The sequence below is a fragment of the Odontesthes bonariensis genome, chromosome 8 (genome assembly GCF_027942865.1).
Source record: "Odontesthes bonariensis isolate fOdoBon6 chromosome 8, fOdoBon6.hap1, whole genome shotgun sequence".
Classification (NCBI taxonomy): domain Eukaryota; kingdom Metazoa; phylum Chordata; class Actinopteri; order Atheriniformes; family Atherinopsidae; genus Odontesthes; species Odontesthes bonariensis.
This window is the reverse complement of record NC_134513.1, coordinates 22,758,201-22,772,387: the sequence shown is the minus strand read 5'-3', so window position 1 is coordinate 22,772,387 and position 14,187 is coordinate 22,758,201. Positions and strand designations below refer to the sequence as shown.

At 40.3% G+C, this 14,187-nt stretch overlaps 1 protein-coding gene across 2 annotated transcripts; it reads left to right on the top strand.

Annotated features, from left to right (window-relative positions):
* The first annotated feature begins 214 nt into the window (after nucleotides 1-214).
* On the top strand, nucleotides 215-13,074 carry LOC142385499 (uncharacterized). 2 transcript variants are annotated; one of them, XM_075472103.1, is made up of 5 exons: nucleotides 215-339; nucleotides 6,996-7,095; nucleotides 7,625-8,071; nucleotides 8,408-9,160; nucleotides 11,855-13,074. In XM_075472103.1, exons 2-5 carry the CDS (start codon nucleotides 7,078-7,080, stop codon nucleotides 12,224-12,226), a joined length of 1,590 nt encoding a protein of 529 aa, XP_075328218.1. In that variant the 5' UTR covers nucleotides 215-339; nucleotides 6,996-7,077; the 3' UTR covers nucleotides 12,227-13,074. The 2 variants fall into 2 exon arrangements, with proteins under 2 accessions (XP_075328218.1, XP_075328217.1); XM_075472102.1 differs by having other exon boundaries at nucleotides 7,625-9,160.
* Nucleotides 13,075-14,187: the final 1,113 nt, after the last annotated feature.

Here is a 14,187-nt window from a genome sequence, read left to right as displayed (position 1 = left end):
TTCTTCTGCCATGTCTCTTCTTAGTTTTTCAAGATATTTTTTTGATGAATCAATATGAAACCTTTCTGGGATGTTTGGAAACTGGGTCACTGTCATCTTGGCCATCTGTAGAGGTGGCAAAACAACATATGTACTGTGTATGATCATCTTACATAGTAGCACTACATGTTTTTTATCCTAAAGAAAACAGAAGAATCACCTGCATGACAAAGATCCCACAGCTGGTGGCATCTTTCTGGAAGGTGTGGCTTATCTTGCCAGGCTGCCACTTGATGTTATCCCAGTCCTCCTTTCCCAGTCTGTTCCTGCACATCTGGAAATATTGTCTACAGGTTGAAAGTAAGATACATTTTTGCTTTACCTTTGTGCTTACTCCATGGCTATACAGAATGTGTATGTAACCTATTAACTTCCCATCATTTATTTAATTAAATTACCCAAATCTGTAGCCAGCCATTCTGGAGTCCTCAACTTCATTTGACCCGTGCAGAGGATCAACCACAAAAATGTAGTTTGAAAGGGCATGAAGGTACTGTAATATGAAAAGGTAGCATCAGTAAACCATATACATTCTTAAAAAACAATAAGCTTCATTTATGTAAAACTTCCAAACTGCAGTTGATAACTTTATGCACAGTAAGCCTCTCATTGTCTGTGAGTTAATTCATTCTAAAATTCAGAAAAGTACATGACCTTTTATTAAACCAAGATTAATTATTGATTAATATTTCTAATAAAAAATCCCAGAAGTTATGAAAACTGAATTTCTTTCGAACCAAGAGTTGTAGGAGACCAGTGAAGTGTGTAGTGATACTAATTAGTATATTTTGTAATAACACTAATGTTATTGCTGTGGCGCAGAGGATGGCTCGTTCTGATCAAAATTAGCTTGGAGCTCTTTGTCTGTCTTACTACGGTTGAAAATATGCGTGTTTTGTGTTTTAACAATGTCTCACTTCTGAGTTATTGATCCCGGAAGTCCGAATCTGCCGATATCTTTCTAACTTTACCGAACCGCGTAAAGCTTCCAGCATGGTGGCTGCGTGAGCGGTGTTGATGACGTCACTGTTGTCTTTAACATTTACGACGCAGTTTTCCATAAATATTGACAAATAATGTGCATTGATCACTTCACTGACGATGTATTTTATCAACGTTTTTCTTTTTTGGAGCCGCAGAGACTCATTTATCACCGTTTTAAATCGTATAGGGTACATCTGCATGCTAGCAGGGGGCAGCTACCTTGTCCTCCTTTATACTTCATCATGCCAGAGGTCCAGCTTACCTTCAGATCTACATCCTTCAACAGAGCCTGATGTTACTGTCTGTTCCCAGGATCTACTCCTGTTGTCCCAAACAGCCCATCTGTAGAAGATGTCATTCAGTCTGTCTGTTCTCTCTGGTGTCAGATGGAAAATGAGCTGAATGGCAAAGCTGAGCTGAATAAATTATTTTAAAGAAGCTTTAAATGACTTGGAGGGAAATATGTAGCTGTAGATGCTTTGACTGATGAGTTGGGATCAATTCTTCTTTTCTGTAGAAGACATCATTTTGTAGACTGAATACATATGAAACAAACATAATTTGTCTGGTTAAAACCATATTGATGACAAAATAAATGTGTCAGTTGTGCAAAAAACAAACAAACTACAGATTTAGACCAAACATTTTATTATAAAATGTAAAACAAGCCTTAATAAAGAAGTTATTTTTCTGTTATTTATACTGTTGGGTAGATTAATCTGCAACAGTGAACTGTATTTGATTAAATCTAAGGGTTTAGACGTTGTAGAAATGTGCTGTAGTCCTAATGAGGCTTCATCCATGGCAGCATGGCAGCATGGCAGCGGCGACCACCACATCTGGTGACCTCCCTGAAAATAACAACAGAGAAATTCATAAATTAATTATCACAATTGCAAAGTCATGCTGAAAAAAACTTACTTAATTAATTAAAGACCAGTCAGCTAATGCCTCACAATGACAAAAAAGATTAAATGTGTTATTACGATAGGCGTATATAGTATTTTGGTAATGTTTGAAAACCTAACAACCAAAACAACTTTACATAATGTCACCTGACAATAAAAAGTTAACAGACTTTAGTGAAATGATCACGTTAATTACCTCACGTTAGCCTCCGTTACCATTTCAGTTAGGTCTTTAAATCCATTCCATTTTTCACATCAGCATCGTCATTTCATGCAATCCAAAAGTAAAAATAACGATGTCTAAGAGTATACTTCTGATAGCTAATGCTTAAAAATGTAAAAAAAAACGTTTAAAATGCTGTTATTTCATTAACTTAGCAGTAATTGTTTCTTGACGAGCAATTGAGGTTAACAGAGCTGCGTCTCTTATTTGGAACTCTGGTGTCTCTGTGACCCACCTGACTTCCATATTCCTTTCTTTCAATAGAAGTCTATGGGAGTGTCGCCACTCTCTTTTTACACCACTCTGGTTCCGGCCATTTATAGTGGCGCGAGTCGATGCGCCAGTAGTTTCAGTTTTCTCCGTCACAGAGGTGTCGCTGCTACGAAAAGGTTACCGCTAACTACTCTACAAGGAGGAAAGTGGAGAAGAAAACGATGCCCCTGTAGCACTGTCATCAATGATGCTTCTGCTTAGAACCTTACCGGCCAAAAGGTGGCTGTGGCAGTTCTGTGCCACTGTGGGTTCGTTCAGCTAGTAAATCCAGTGAGCCTTTCTTGGCAGTTTCAAGTATTTTTATTTTGACAATCACACTTCTCATGTGGAGTCTCCCAGCTCCTGTGTTCGACTCCACATGCGTTCCTCGTGTCTCCTTCCTCTCCTCCCAGGCCCAGCTCGCTACTGTTTTTAAAAGGGGAGAGTGATTAGACAATTGGTTTCTGGTGCACTAATCACTCACCTGATGCTGCTTCCCTGAGCCCCTTCCACACCTCTCTCCTGCAGCTGATGCACCACGCCCCCTCCACAGCGGCCAAAGAGAAAGATTATTTACATAATAGCTGATGAGCCTGCAGAAGTTGACATTTCAATAGGTGTGTTCTCACCATTCTAGTCTGATATAGTACTTAGAATATAGTTATAGGACTTTTAAGTGTAACCCTTTGTTTGTTTGTTATGAAATAGTGTGCTTCAATGGACACACTTGGGAATTATCGTTACCTTTCAGGATGCAACAATAATAATAACTAGAACATTTCTGAATAAATTTTTATGGGTGCCAATCTAATGCCCGCCCTATCAACAAACCCTTTAGTTCAGTTAAAGTTGATTCTCCTGTCACATATAAACTTTGAATGAGGTCTCTGTGATGTCGTATGGCTGAGTTATGAGGCCTCCTTTAAGTGCTTTTCAATCGATTGAGGCCCAAAATTCCTAAGACAGGTATGATGAAGACAGTTATATCATTTTTATCAAGGTCCTGTTTAAAATACAGCTTTTATGGAATTTTCAAAATATTCTCGGTAAGTACTTTTCAATGCATTTTCTCATTGCATTGTGGGTATTTTCAGACTTCCCCTCACTATCAGTTTAAAGGAGAAACGCAGATCAGATTTATAACATTAAGCTGTTATAACAGGGCATCCATCTTAGCTCTGCTCTCATAAGCAGTCTTATGCCTTGTGTACACCAAGAGCGACCTACGCTAACTGAGCGCCGGAAATAATTATTTCTCTATGGAGGGTGAGCAAACTGGGCGACCACAGCAAATTCCAGCAATTTAAACTCAAGCTAATATTATAGTAATGAGCTATGACGCGGTTCGGCGAAAACCAATGACAATCCATAGATTGTAGCGGTCCGACAATCCGCGGCGTTCACAGAAACACACGTGTAAATTTTGGTTCCTAGTTCCTACGTCCTTTAACCGTGGCTACTCAAAAATTAATCCGACACGGTGTCTGCCCACCAGATATTGTACAACCCCACAACATTTGCATATCGGGATAATAACAAAGCTATTCCTGCTCTTCTCAGGTGTACCTAATGTAGTTTTACATAATTTGTAACGTGATGTATATCTTGTATAACAAATTGTAAATAACAATACGTTTATTTGTGTCCCTGCCCTCTCTTTCTTCTCTTCCTTCTAAATGTGACGTCACGAGCGAACAAAAGCGAAGCTTCTCCAGCTACCTCCGCTACCAGTCGCCTTGGTGTACACGCAGCATTAGAACAGAGCAGGATCCTAATGCGTTGCTACGGAGACGGAACCAGCTGTGTTAAACAGAGAGCAAACTGACATATGTGCACACACTATGGCTTCTTAAAATTGGACTATAATTTTGACTGTAGCCTACTGTCTCGAACAAACGGCCGTTAGAAAAGTAAAAGTCGTATCCGAATAATTCTTGAACCGTCAGCGGCAGCGCCCCAAGAGACGGCAGAAGCCAGTGTTGTAATTTTCATTTGGTGGCTCGTTTTCTATGGCAGTTTTAAAATAATTTATAATGGCCTTTATAATGGAAATGGAGAGGTGACCTCTGGGCTCAGAGGCAATTTGTAAGAAATATGTGTGGCAGAGCTCAATGAGGGTGACTTTGGGTGAAAGAGGACAAAAATGCCTACGTTTTGAAGTCAAATTTGTCCAGATCCGGCAGCTAAGATGTAGTCTACCTAAAACGTAAACTGCCGTTGGGTCAAAGCTGTATAATGTATCAACAAACCCTTGGGTTTAGTTAAAGCCGAGAGTCTCCTGTCATATATAAACTTTGAATGAGGTCTGTGTGATGCTTTATGGTTCAGTTATAAAGCCTCTAAAATTGGCCAATTTGGCGCTCGTTTAGTGTAGAGAATACAAAGTATTTTACATGACAAAAGCGTCAGCCGTGAGCCTGTTTTCCAATTGGTCCATCCGGTTTGTCGTTCTTAGCGTGCACCAAGTTACAAATTTCGACTGGTGCACGACGCCGCGCCGGCTTATCAAGCCCTGCGCCAGGCGGAAATGAGCGACCTGTTGAAGCTCTGACGGTGGAACCTCTGCAGGATCTCTTTCTTCTTCAGGGTCTGACTGGTTCAAACTGATACAGATGCTCTGTTTTTTAAAACAGTCACTTGCTGTTTGCTCAGCTGTTGTCATGGTGAAGAAGCCATAGGAGGGTTTCAGTTACGTCATCACGGGAGCGCGCGAAATTCAGCTGGTGGGCAGGAAGCTTGACTACAGCATAACAACAACATGGAGAATATGGAGATGAGTGAATATTGTAGTGGTTTGTAGCCGGCACATAGGGAAAGGTATTTTGCGTTAGTTGAGAAATACATTGGGCGTGACACATACTTAATGAAAATGTCCGAATTTTCTCAAAACCGGAACGATTTGCCGAAAATAGAGGCTGTGGACATGACGAGCTACCAAGCAACAGATGAAGGCTCACAAAAGTTTGGAAGCATACAACTATTACCACAGCGGATGGATCAGCAAACTCGGAGTAAAACGTCTACAGAATGATTGTGTTTTGGTGTTCGCCAGGGTAAGTTTGTTTTCTGTGTTGTTTACGGTGCATTATCCCAATGGAAAATGCAGTGTGTAGTGCAGGGCTGGGCAGTAAAGCAGAACTTAACATGTTGAATGCCGAGCTGTGAATGTTGGCATTCATGTTTTGATAAAATGCCGAGATCCAAATATCCAAATGCTGACATTGTGTCTTTGTTAGCCTAATGCACAAGGCAGAGAGAGAGCGAGCGATTCTGTTGTCAAGAACTTGGGAGCTAATGTGCGCTGTTAGCACTTAAGCACTTCGTGGATACTACTGAAATGTGAAGATTGTGACGATGTGACAAATTTGTTTTGTTTAGATCAACCACTCTCAGAGATCGCATGAAACACCGATGACGGTGTCTTAGCTCTGTGTTTGGGTAACCCAGCTTGACCGTCGGAGCCCAGTCCACTGACTCAGTAGCTAACAACGCGCTGTGGCCTTCAAAACAAAGCCCAAACGTAGCCCGTATTACATTACTGTTGATTGGCATTTAACAACATAATACTTTACTGAACTACTACAAAACAGTTAGATTTCGCACATACCTTTGACCAAGTGGTCACCGCAGACACGAGCATTTCCATATTCAGCTCCTCCAGTCTGTAAACGTAGCTTAACTGTCCACTTTTTGCGGCGTTGTTCTGTGAGTTTTTTTTCCATTTCTCACCTCTATGGGCGATTACCTTAGGTAACCGATAGTAACCCTTTCCCTTCTCTCGGTTAGACCGATTGCTACATCCAAAAACGGCACAAAACTGAGGTATTTTGGGCAAAAAGTGGCAGACAAAACACAGTGTTTTCAATGGGCTCCAGCTCAGGTTGCCCACCACCTGGGTTTGCGCGCTTAGAAAAATACGGAAGTGACGTCAAGTGAAACCCTCCTATTGAACAACCCCAGGCAGGAAGGGGGGGTGGGGCAGGATGAGCACATCCTCCGTCTCCTTCTTCTGAACAGAGAACTAATGAATCTGAAATATCAGCTAATAATTGTCAAAATAAGACTTTGTCATAGTTTAATGTGTAACGTTTTCAGGCTAAAGTTAATTTGACACGATTGTTGTGTTGTTACGGTTCAGAAAGAGGACTTTTATAATTCTAAGGACTAACTTGGTTTATTTGCTGCTTCTTTGACCTTTGATCCCCAACAACGCCAACAACGCCTATGAAACATCTTTCTCAGATACTCTAGTTTCACCAGTAGATCTTAACACCAGTGTTATATGGAGAACTGCGTGTCCATCAGGGGAACGCTAACAGCTCAATAAAGGGAGTGGACTGGTCATTTGATAATATATGAGGTCCCAACTGGACATGTTCCCTCCACAACCTGACCTCCACTGAGTGGAATGTAATGGATTTATGTACTTTATCCTTAAAATAAGGAGAGTGTGCTTTTTCACTTCATCTTATCTGTCCCAAAGGATCTTGAACTTAAAGGTCCTCTCCCAGACTGTCTTTGTCAAACATACTGTTTTGGCTGATAAACATGAAACAAGGATGGGGGCTAATGAATATCTGATGCTACAGGTGCTCGGTGGGATTAACAGATGACGAAGGAGGAACGTTGACAGACATTTTGTTTTCTCAACTCAACCACTACGGATGGAAAATGGCTTCTTCAGAAGAGGTGAGACGGTTTCATTATGATATAGTTCCCAAAAATGTATTCTGGCCGATTACATATCGGTCACCTGTGTTAGTGCTACGGACCTCTGAAGAGGGAGAATGTTTAGGTTTTGGAGTTGAGGATGAACCCATGATGCTCTGATATCCCTGTTTCTGATCGGATGATCTTCAGTTATCAATATTTAACAGGTTGTTTACCTGCCTCAGTGTTGTAGTGTCCATCAGAGTCCTCCTGATGGCAGATCTAAATGGAGATATGTGCAGTATCCCACTGTGTTACTACAAATTCATTCAGTATTCAGTTTTTCTCTAAGGATCAGTTACTAATCTATATAAAGATATTACCAAAGATATATGAACTCAGGATATTTCCATGTTTGTCTGGTCAAGTTCAGTCATTTTGTGTCATAGATCTGTAATTACAGAGGTGTATCTATTGAATATCAGTGAGAAGGAGTTAGCTCATGTTATTGAGATGCTAAATACATATAAACTTTGTTCTTCATGATCTTTTTTTTTTGTCTCTCTAGGAGTTTAAAAGGTCAAACACAGTGGAACCTAATTCCCTTCAGGATAATGATGAAGCTCGGTCAACAACAGCAAACAGAGAGAAACCACTCAGTTGTGGACAGTGTGGGAAGTCTTTTACTCAGAAAAGTTCCTTAATAACACATCAACGCATCCACAGTGGAGTTAAACCTTTCATTTGTGGACAGTGTGGGAAGGCTTTCACAAATAAAAGTGCCTTAATAAGACATCAACGTATCCACAGTGGAGTTAAACCTTTCAGTTGTGGACAGTGTGGGAAGGCATTTACTGATAAAAGTAACTTAACAGAACATCAACGTATCCACAGTGGAGTTAAACCTTTCAGTTGTGGACAGTGTGGGAAGGCTTTTACTGATAAAAGTCGCTTAACAAAACATCAACGTATCCACAGTGGAGTTAAACCTTTTATTTGTGGACAGTGTGGGAAGGCTTTCACTTGTAAAAGTGCCTTAATATCACATGAACATATCCACAGTGGAGTTAAACCTTTCATTTGTGGACAGTGTGGGAAGGCTTTTACTGATAAAAGTGCCTTAACAAAACATCAACATAGCCACAGTGGAGTTAAACCTTTCAGTTGTGGACAGTGTGGGAAGGCTTTCACTCATAAAAACACCTTAACAAAACATCAAAGTATCCACAGTGGAGTTAAACCTTTCAGTTGTGGACAGTGTGGGAAGGCTTTCACTCATAAAAGCACCTTAACAAAACATCAAAGTATCCACAGTGGAGTTAAACCTTTTATTTGTGGACAGTGTGGGAAGGCTTTCACTCGTAAAAGCACCTTAACGACTCATCAACGTATCCACAGTGGAGTTAAACCTTTCAGTTGTGGACAGTGTGGGAAGGCTTTCACTCATAAAAGTACCTTAATATTACATCAACATATCCACAGTGGAGTTAAACCTTTCAGTTGTGGACAGTGTGGGAAGGCTTTTACTGATAAAAGTAACTTAACAAAACATCAACGTAACCACAGTGGAGTTAAACCTTTCAGTTGTGGACAGTGTGGGAAGGCTTTTACTTGTAAAAGCACCTTAACAAAACATCAACGTATCCACAGTGGAGTTAAACCTTTCAGTTGTGGACAGTGCGGGAAGGCTTTTACTGATAAAAGTACCTTAATAACACATAGACGTATCCACAGTGGATTTAAACCTTTCAGTTGTGACCAGTGTGGGAAGGCTTTTAATCAGAAAAATGACTTAATAACACATCAACGTATCCACAGTGGAGTTAAACCTTTCAGTTGTGGACAGTGTGGGAAGGCTTTTAATCGGAGAAGTCATTTAATGTCACATCAACGTATCCATAGTGGAGTTAAACCTTTTGGTTGTGGACAGTGTGGGAAGTCCTTTGGTTACTTCTCTTCCTTCAAAAAACATCAGCTTGTCTGCAATGGAGCACAAGCATGCAGTGATTCCCAGTGTGATGAAAATTTAACGACTCCACGTGGCTTTCAGAGTCACCAACAAAGCCACGGCAGAAAGAGACGATCCAAGAAGAATCACTGTGAGGTATGTACATCAAACACTTATTTTCCCATCTCCTGATGGGTTTAGGATTTAACTGAGCAAGTAGGCAAGAGGCTCCTATTGGAGAAGGACAGCGATGTTGGAGTTTTTTAATCCTTACATATTCAGTGAGTTGTTTCTCTTTAAACAGCCATGTCACAAGTGTTCAATGTCATTTAAATGTTCGGTGAAATCAGAACCAAAGGGAATCAACCGTATAAGTAAGGTCATGTTTAATTGTGAAAGGAAGAGCATTATCAGATACTGTGTGGCCTCTAGGGCTGGGCGGTTCTCTCAATGTTTCTGAAGAAAAGACTGAAATTAAATTTAAAAATGAGATAAAATCCTGAATTTAAATTAATCTCTATTTCTATTTTAATCACTTTTTCATTTCAATAATATATTTTATAATTTATAGTTTATATTTCCCTTAACCCTCTATCCAACAAAGTCTCAACATTAAGAGAAGATGCAGCATTGCGTAAAATAAGCCTGAAATAATCTATTCTATTGGGGCCAACACTTACACTGTAATACTCCTCTCCACAAGGGGGCAGACATGTTGTTCAGTCCCAGTACTGCCACAGTTTTCAAGGAAGAAGGGCTAAAGGGCTGTGGTAGTGCTACATTATGTAGCTGTTTTGGGCTTGTTTTAAGGACAGCAGCCGCTTAGTTCTCGTTCTACATCTGGCAACACTTATTACTAGGTCCGTGTGTTGAGCTAACTAGCGAATTAAAAGTGCAACGTAAAACAAACGGATTTAATTGATATTGGGTGAATGTTTTCATTGAATTAAAGGCCAAATGCAACGTAGAAGGTATTTTGTCACGGTTGTTTGTGTCATATGGCTATGTATTTCGCTCCTAAATCAGTTAAAACATGTAGCAATGTATTACTTGTCTGCCTATACTCTCACCAGCCTCATTATAGCAATTAACGGCAATTATTTTTATTAGTTCAATCAACATCTTACATTGTGTTGACACCCATAGTGGAAAAGCAACAACAGTGGACTTTACAGGAGCAGAGTTGAAGTGAAGTGGGACACGAAGTATGAAGCTCACGCACGTAGTATGAAGTGTGATCCGGCTCATGATGAAAAAAAAAAAAAACCTTCTCTTGTCAAAAAGTGAACCGTGTGTAGGTGTGAACCGAGATCACGGTTTTTTAACGGTATACCGCCCAGCCCGAGTGGCCTCTCTTTGGGTTATGTTTCTTTGGGAGTTTTTAATGCAGGTTTGCGTCCTCCCTCACAAAAGCTGCAGGTTTAGTTGCTGCCCCTTCCGACCCGGATGCATCTTTCAGCTTTCCCTCCAGTTGATCCTGGTTTATTCATGGTGTTCAACCACCCTAATGCTGGAATTCCCTGGCGAAGAAAGGTTATCATGGTTGTAACGTGCATCTGTTGATACTCTTGTATACATCATCAGTGATAGTACCTTGGGTCATACAGGGTTTTGGGTCTTTCAAGTTAAACCCCATCCTCCAGGTCCACCTGTTTCGATGTTTTTGCAAAAAGCATAAGGTCCAGTCTAAGACTTTTCTGATGTCTTTAGTAAATCTGAGCTGCTTCCCCAGGTCCACCTGCATCTGCTTGAGTATTCTGCCAGGAGCTGGGATGTTCTCCTGTTCTAATGAATGTTATCTGGTGTGATGATGGTTTGAAGAGTTTCCTGTTGTTGATGGCACTACAAATGGACTCAATGACCACATCCAGCAACTGGACAGACACAAATCAAGATAATATGTGGTTCTGATGCCTATGCTGACCTCTAATGAGCAACACAGCTCCTAGGTTTAGAACTGACTGACGTTTAAAATCAAGAATCTGTTCTGTATGTTTGCCCCATTCCCGCCCACAAACAAATGCCCCAGGTGTTGAAGGCAGTTGCAGAAGCAGTCACCTCAGCTATTCTCTCTAGCAGACACCGCCCCAGGAAGAATCCCATCCCCTTTCTTAGGGCTGGAGAGAAGCCCCCATCCCACCCGCAAACAAATGCATGTTGGCTGTCCACAGCTTTAGATTGGCAGCTGAAAGTGGACCTTGGAAAACAGTTAAAGGTCCCTGAACACATCACCCAGACAAGACTAGACAGACAGACTTGGATATCCACTCAGATGCCACCAAGCGGGTGATCATGTCGGAGCTAACTATGACCCCAGGAAGATCACTGATGATGCATTCCAGCGCATCCTAGAGATGTATCTAAATTCCTGGACGTCTTTGGACCGTGCTGCTTTCATATCTCGATCTCGACTAAAACACCTCTTCAAGCGGTCTCTGTTTGCTTGTTTGGTTTGGTTTAGGATTTCGATGCCAGATTATTGGCACTAACAGAGCAGAAGCACCACAGTTTGTTTTCATTTAGCTAAATCAGTAAAGTAAACACAGCCCAAAGTGCAGAAATCAGGACATTTCCTCAGTTGAATTGTGGAAAGTATTTGTTCTTTGTGCTAAGAAGGAATTTGACTTCATCAGGCATCAAACTGTGATCTGTTTTCTAACTGAATGCTCCCAACTTCTAGTTTTAACCTCCAGATATTAGACTGAAATAAAACTCCTAGCTTTCAGTTTCCTACAACATTGGCAGATTTCTATCTTCTTCTTTGGTGGTATTGGTTGAGTTCAGTGTGTTCATTGTAAAAAGCAGGAGGAAACCCTGACCTTCCCTGTCTTTGTGTCTTTGTTGTTTCAGAAGCAGAGCGGCTCAGATGGAGCCAGTTCTGAGCCCTGTGTGCACCGTCCCAGTGGTGAACAGGACTGCTGTCAGCAGGGTGGCTCATCATTCACCACAGCAGCGGACCTCAGAAGACACCAAACAATCCAGCGCAGACAGAAATCCTTCAGCTGTGGACACTGTGAGAAAAGCTTCCCATCAGCAGCTCAGCGCATGCTTCATGAGCGTGTTCACACTGAGGAGCAGCTCAGCCGCGACACCAGTCGGTCTGCTGCTCATAAGCCCTCCCACCCTGAATATGAACTGTTCCACTGTTACCGGTGTGCTGCAGTGTTCGTCTCAGCATCTGCTCTGTCTAAACATCAGCAGGATCACCAAGAGCAGGAATAATTCCCAACATGAAATGGCTGCAACGCACTCGCTGCGTCTGAACGGACAGAGAGAGCCTCTTCTGGTCCAAACTTTAAAAGCCACAGTTCAGAAATTAATTTCCTCTGAAAGTTGTAATGTGCCACAATAACAAGAATCTGTGAGAAAAAAATGATTAAAAACTGTTTCTATTAGTATCTGGAAGCAAAGCTGGATGGACAGAAATGGTGTTATTACTGCAGGAAGAAGCATTTCTGACTTCTTCCCAGCAGAACGCTCGTATTACACAATGTATACAGATGCAGTTTGGAGTTCCAGTGAGATGACTGCTATCTCCAGCTCTGACCACTAGGTGTCAGTAGTTCAACAATGTTACCTGAACGTTTCTCAGCATCAGGTTGTCTTTTATTTTCGTTGAAGTTGAAGTTGAATTTGACAGGATTTAACATGAAGTAAGTTCACCAGGATAGTGGCAAAGAGTTTGTTTTCTGCTTTTATTTCTTTTTCAATTTGTCATAGTATACTAATTAAAATTTTTTGACTTAAAAGTCTAAACAGTCTCACCATGACATTTAGAAACAATATTAATGATAACATCTACTGTAAATACATCCATACAATGATAATAGAAGTTTTTTACTGGATGGCACCATTTTTGTCCTTTTTATTTGTATTTATCTTTATTTAGTCTGACTATTCTATGATTTTTAAGTTGATGCATTTTAATATTTTGTTGTCAGATCATCTTCATTTGAATACATTTCAGTTTATTTCCCTTTGATTTGTTTTCATTTCATTCCTTTTTCTCGTCATGATTTTTATTTCTTTGTTCTATCCCTGCATCAGGTTGTCTTTTATTTTCAGAAATTTTATTTCAATATATTACATTTTATTCTTTTCTTTTCAATTTTCTTTTTATTTCATAATCTTTGAATAACTGTCTTTTTATAGTCATAAATTAAGTAGAATCTGCCTGTTTTGGTGACCTTGAAGATGTTGCATGTTTCCCATCAACAGGCACAAAGCCCGGATACGGAGTGTGCGTATCTATTGAGCCTCCTCTGGACACACTAACTGGGGAGTGTGTTGTTCTCAAAATGTCCTAATTTAGCCCGAGACCCCCGACACAGCTGGTGGTTATCAGTCACTACATATTTCTTATCGTTTCCTAAAACTCCTTTGCACAGTTGGTAAGTATCAGACTCTTCATAAAGTATTTTTATGAGCCCGGGATAGAAGCATTTTTGAACAGGGAAACGTAACATCCTGAATTAATGTTAAGACCTTTATTTTATAAGCCAGACAGGAAGTGGTTCCGTGGTTGACCTGGAAGTGAAGGTGAGGATTAAAGGTTAAAGGAGCCAGCCAATGTTGAACGCCACGTGTGGTTCTTTTGTTTTCTTCAGTAAATAAAGTCAAGACGACCCTCGGTTACATTTTGAACTTTTTTATTGAATCATCTACAAAATACACGGCTTACATCTTCTTATATACATTTTAAAGGAGCATTTTTACTTTGTATAATATTAAGGGCTTTGGTAAAGGAAAGAAAATCTTTATGAAATACAAAAAATCTGGGTTTTACATTGATATATTTACATTTATGTATGAAATATTTTCCGAATAACATGTTATTGAGCAGAAAGTCCCATTCACTATTAACCATCATAACACCATAAATAAAGTATTTTAGGGAGAAGGGTTGGAGACGGATCCCCGTGTGCAGCCAGTCATGTACATCAATCCAGAATGTTGAAAACATACAATGAAAAAACAAGTGATCAGAAGTTTCATCCTCTCCAAAAAACACACATCCATCCGATTTACAACCAAATCTCCGTCTCAGTAGCTCTCCGGATGGATATACACCATTTAGGATTTTAAAGTGAATTTCTTTTGCTTTGGGATTAATGGGAAATTTTAAATATTTAGAACGCAACGAATATATGTCTTCTTTGGAGAAACTTTGTTTAATGGAGTTA

What these genes read in the sequence shown, in the direction of transcription:
- LOC142385499 (XM_075472102.1), top strand. An exon ending in CCAAGAAGAATCACTGTGAG is followed by an intron (nt 9,161 to 11,854) that starts GTATGTACATCA and finishes TTGTTGTTTCAG; the next exon opens with AAGCAGAGCGGCTCAGATGG.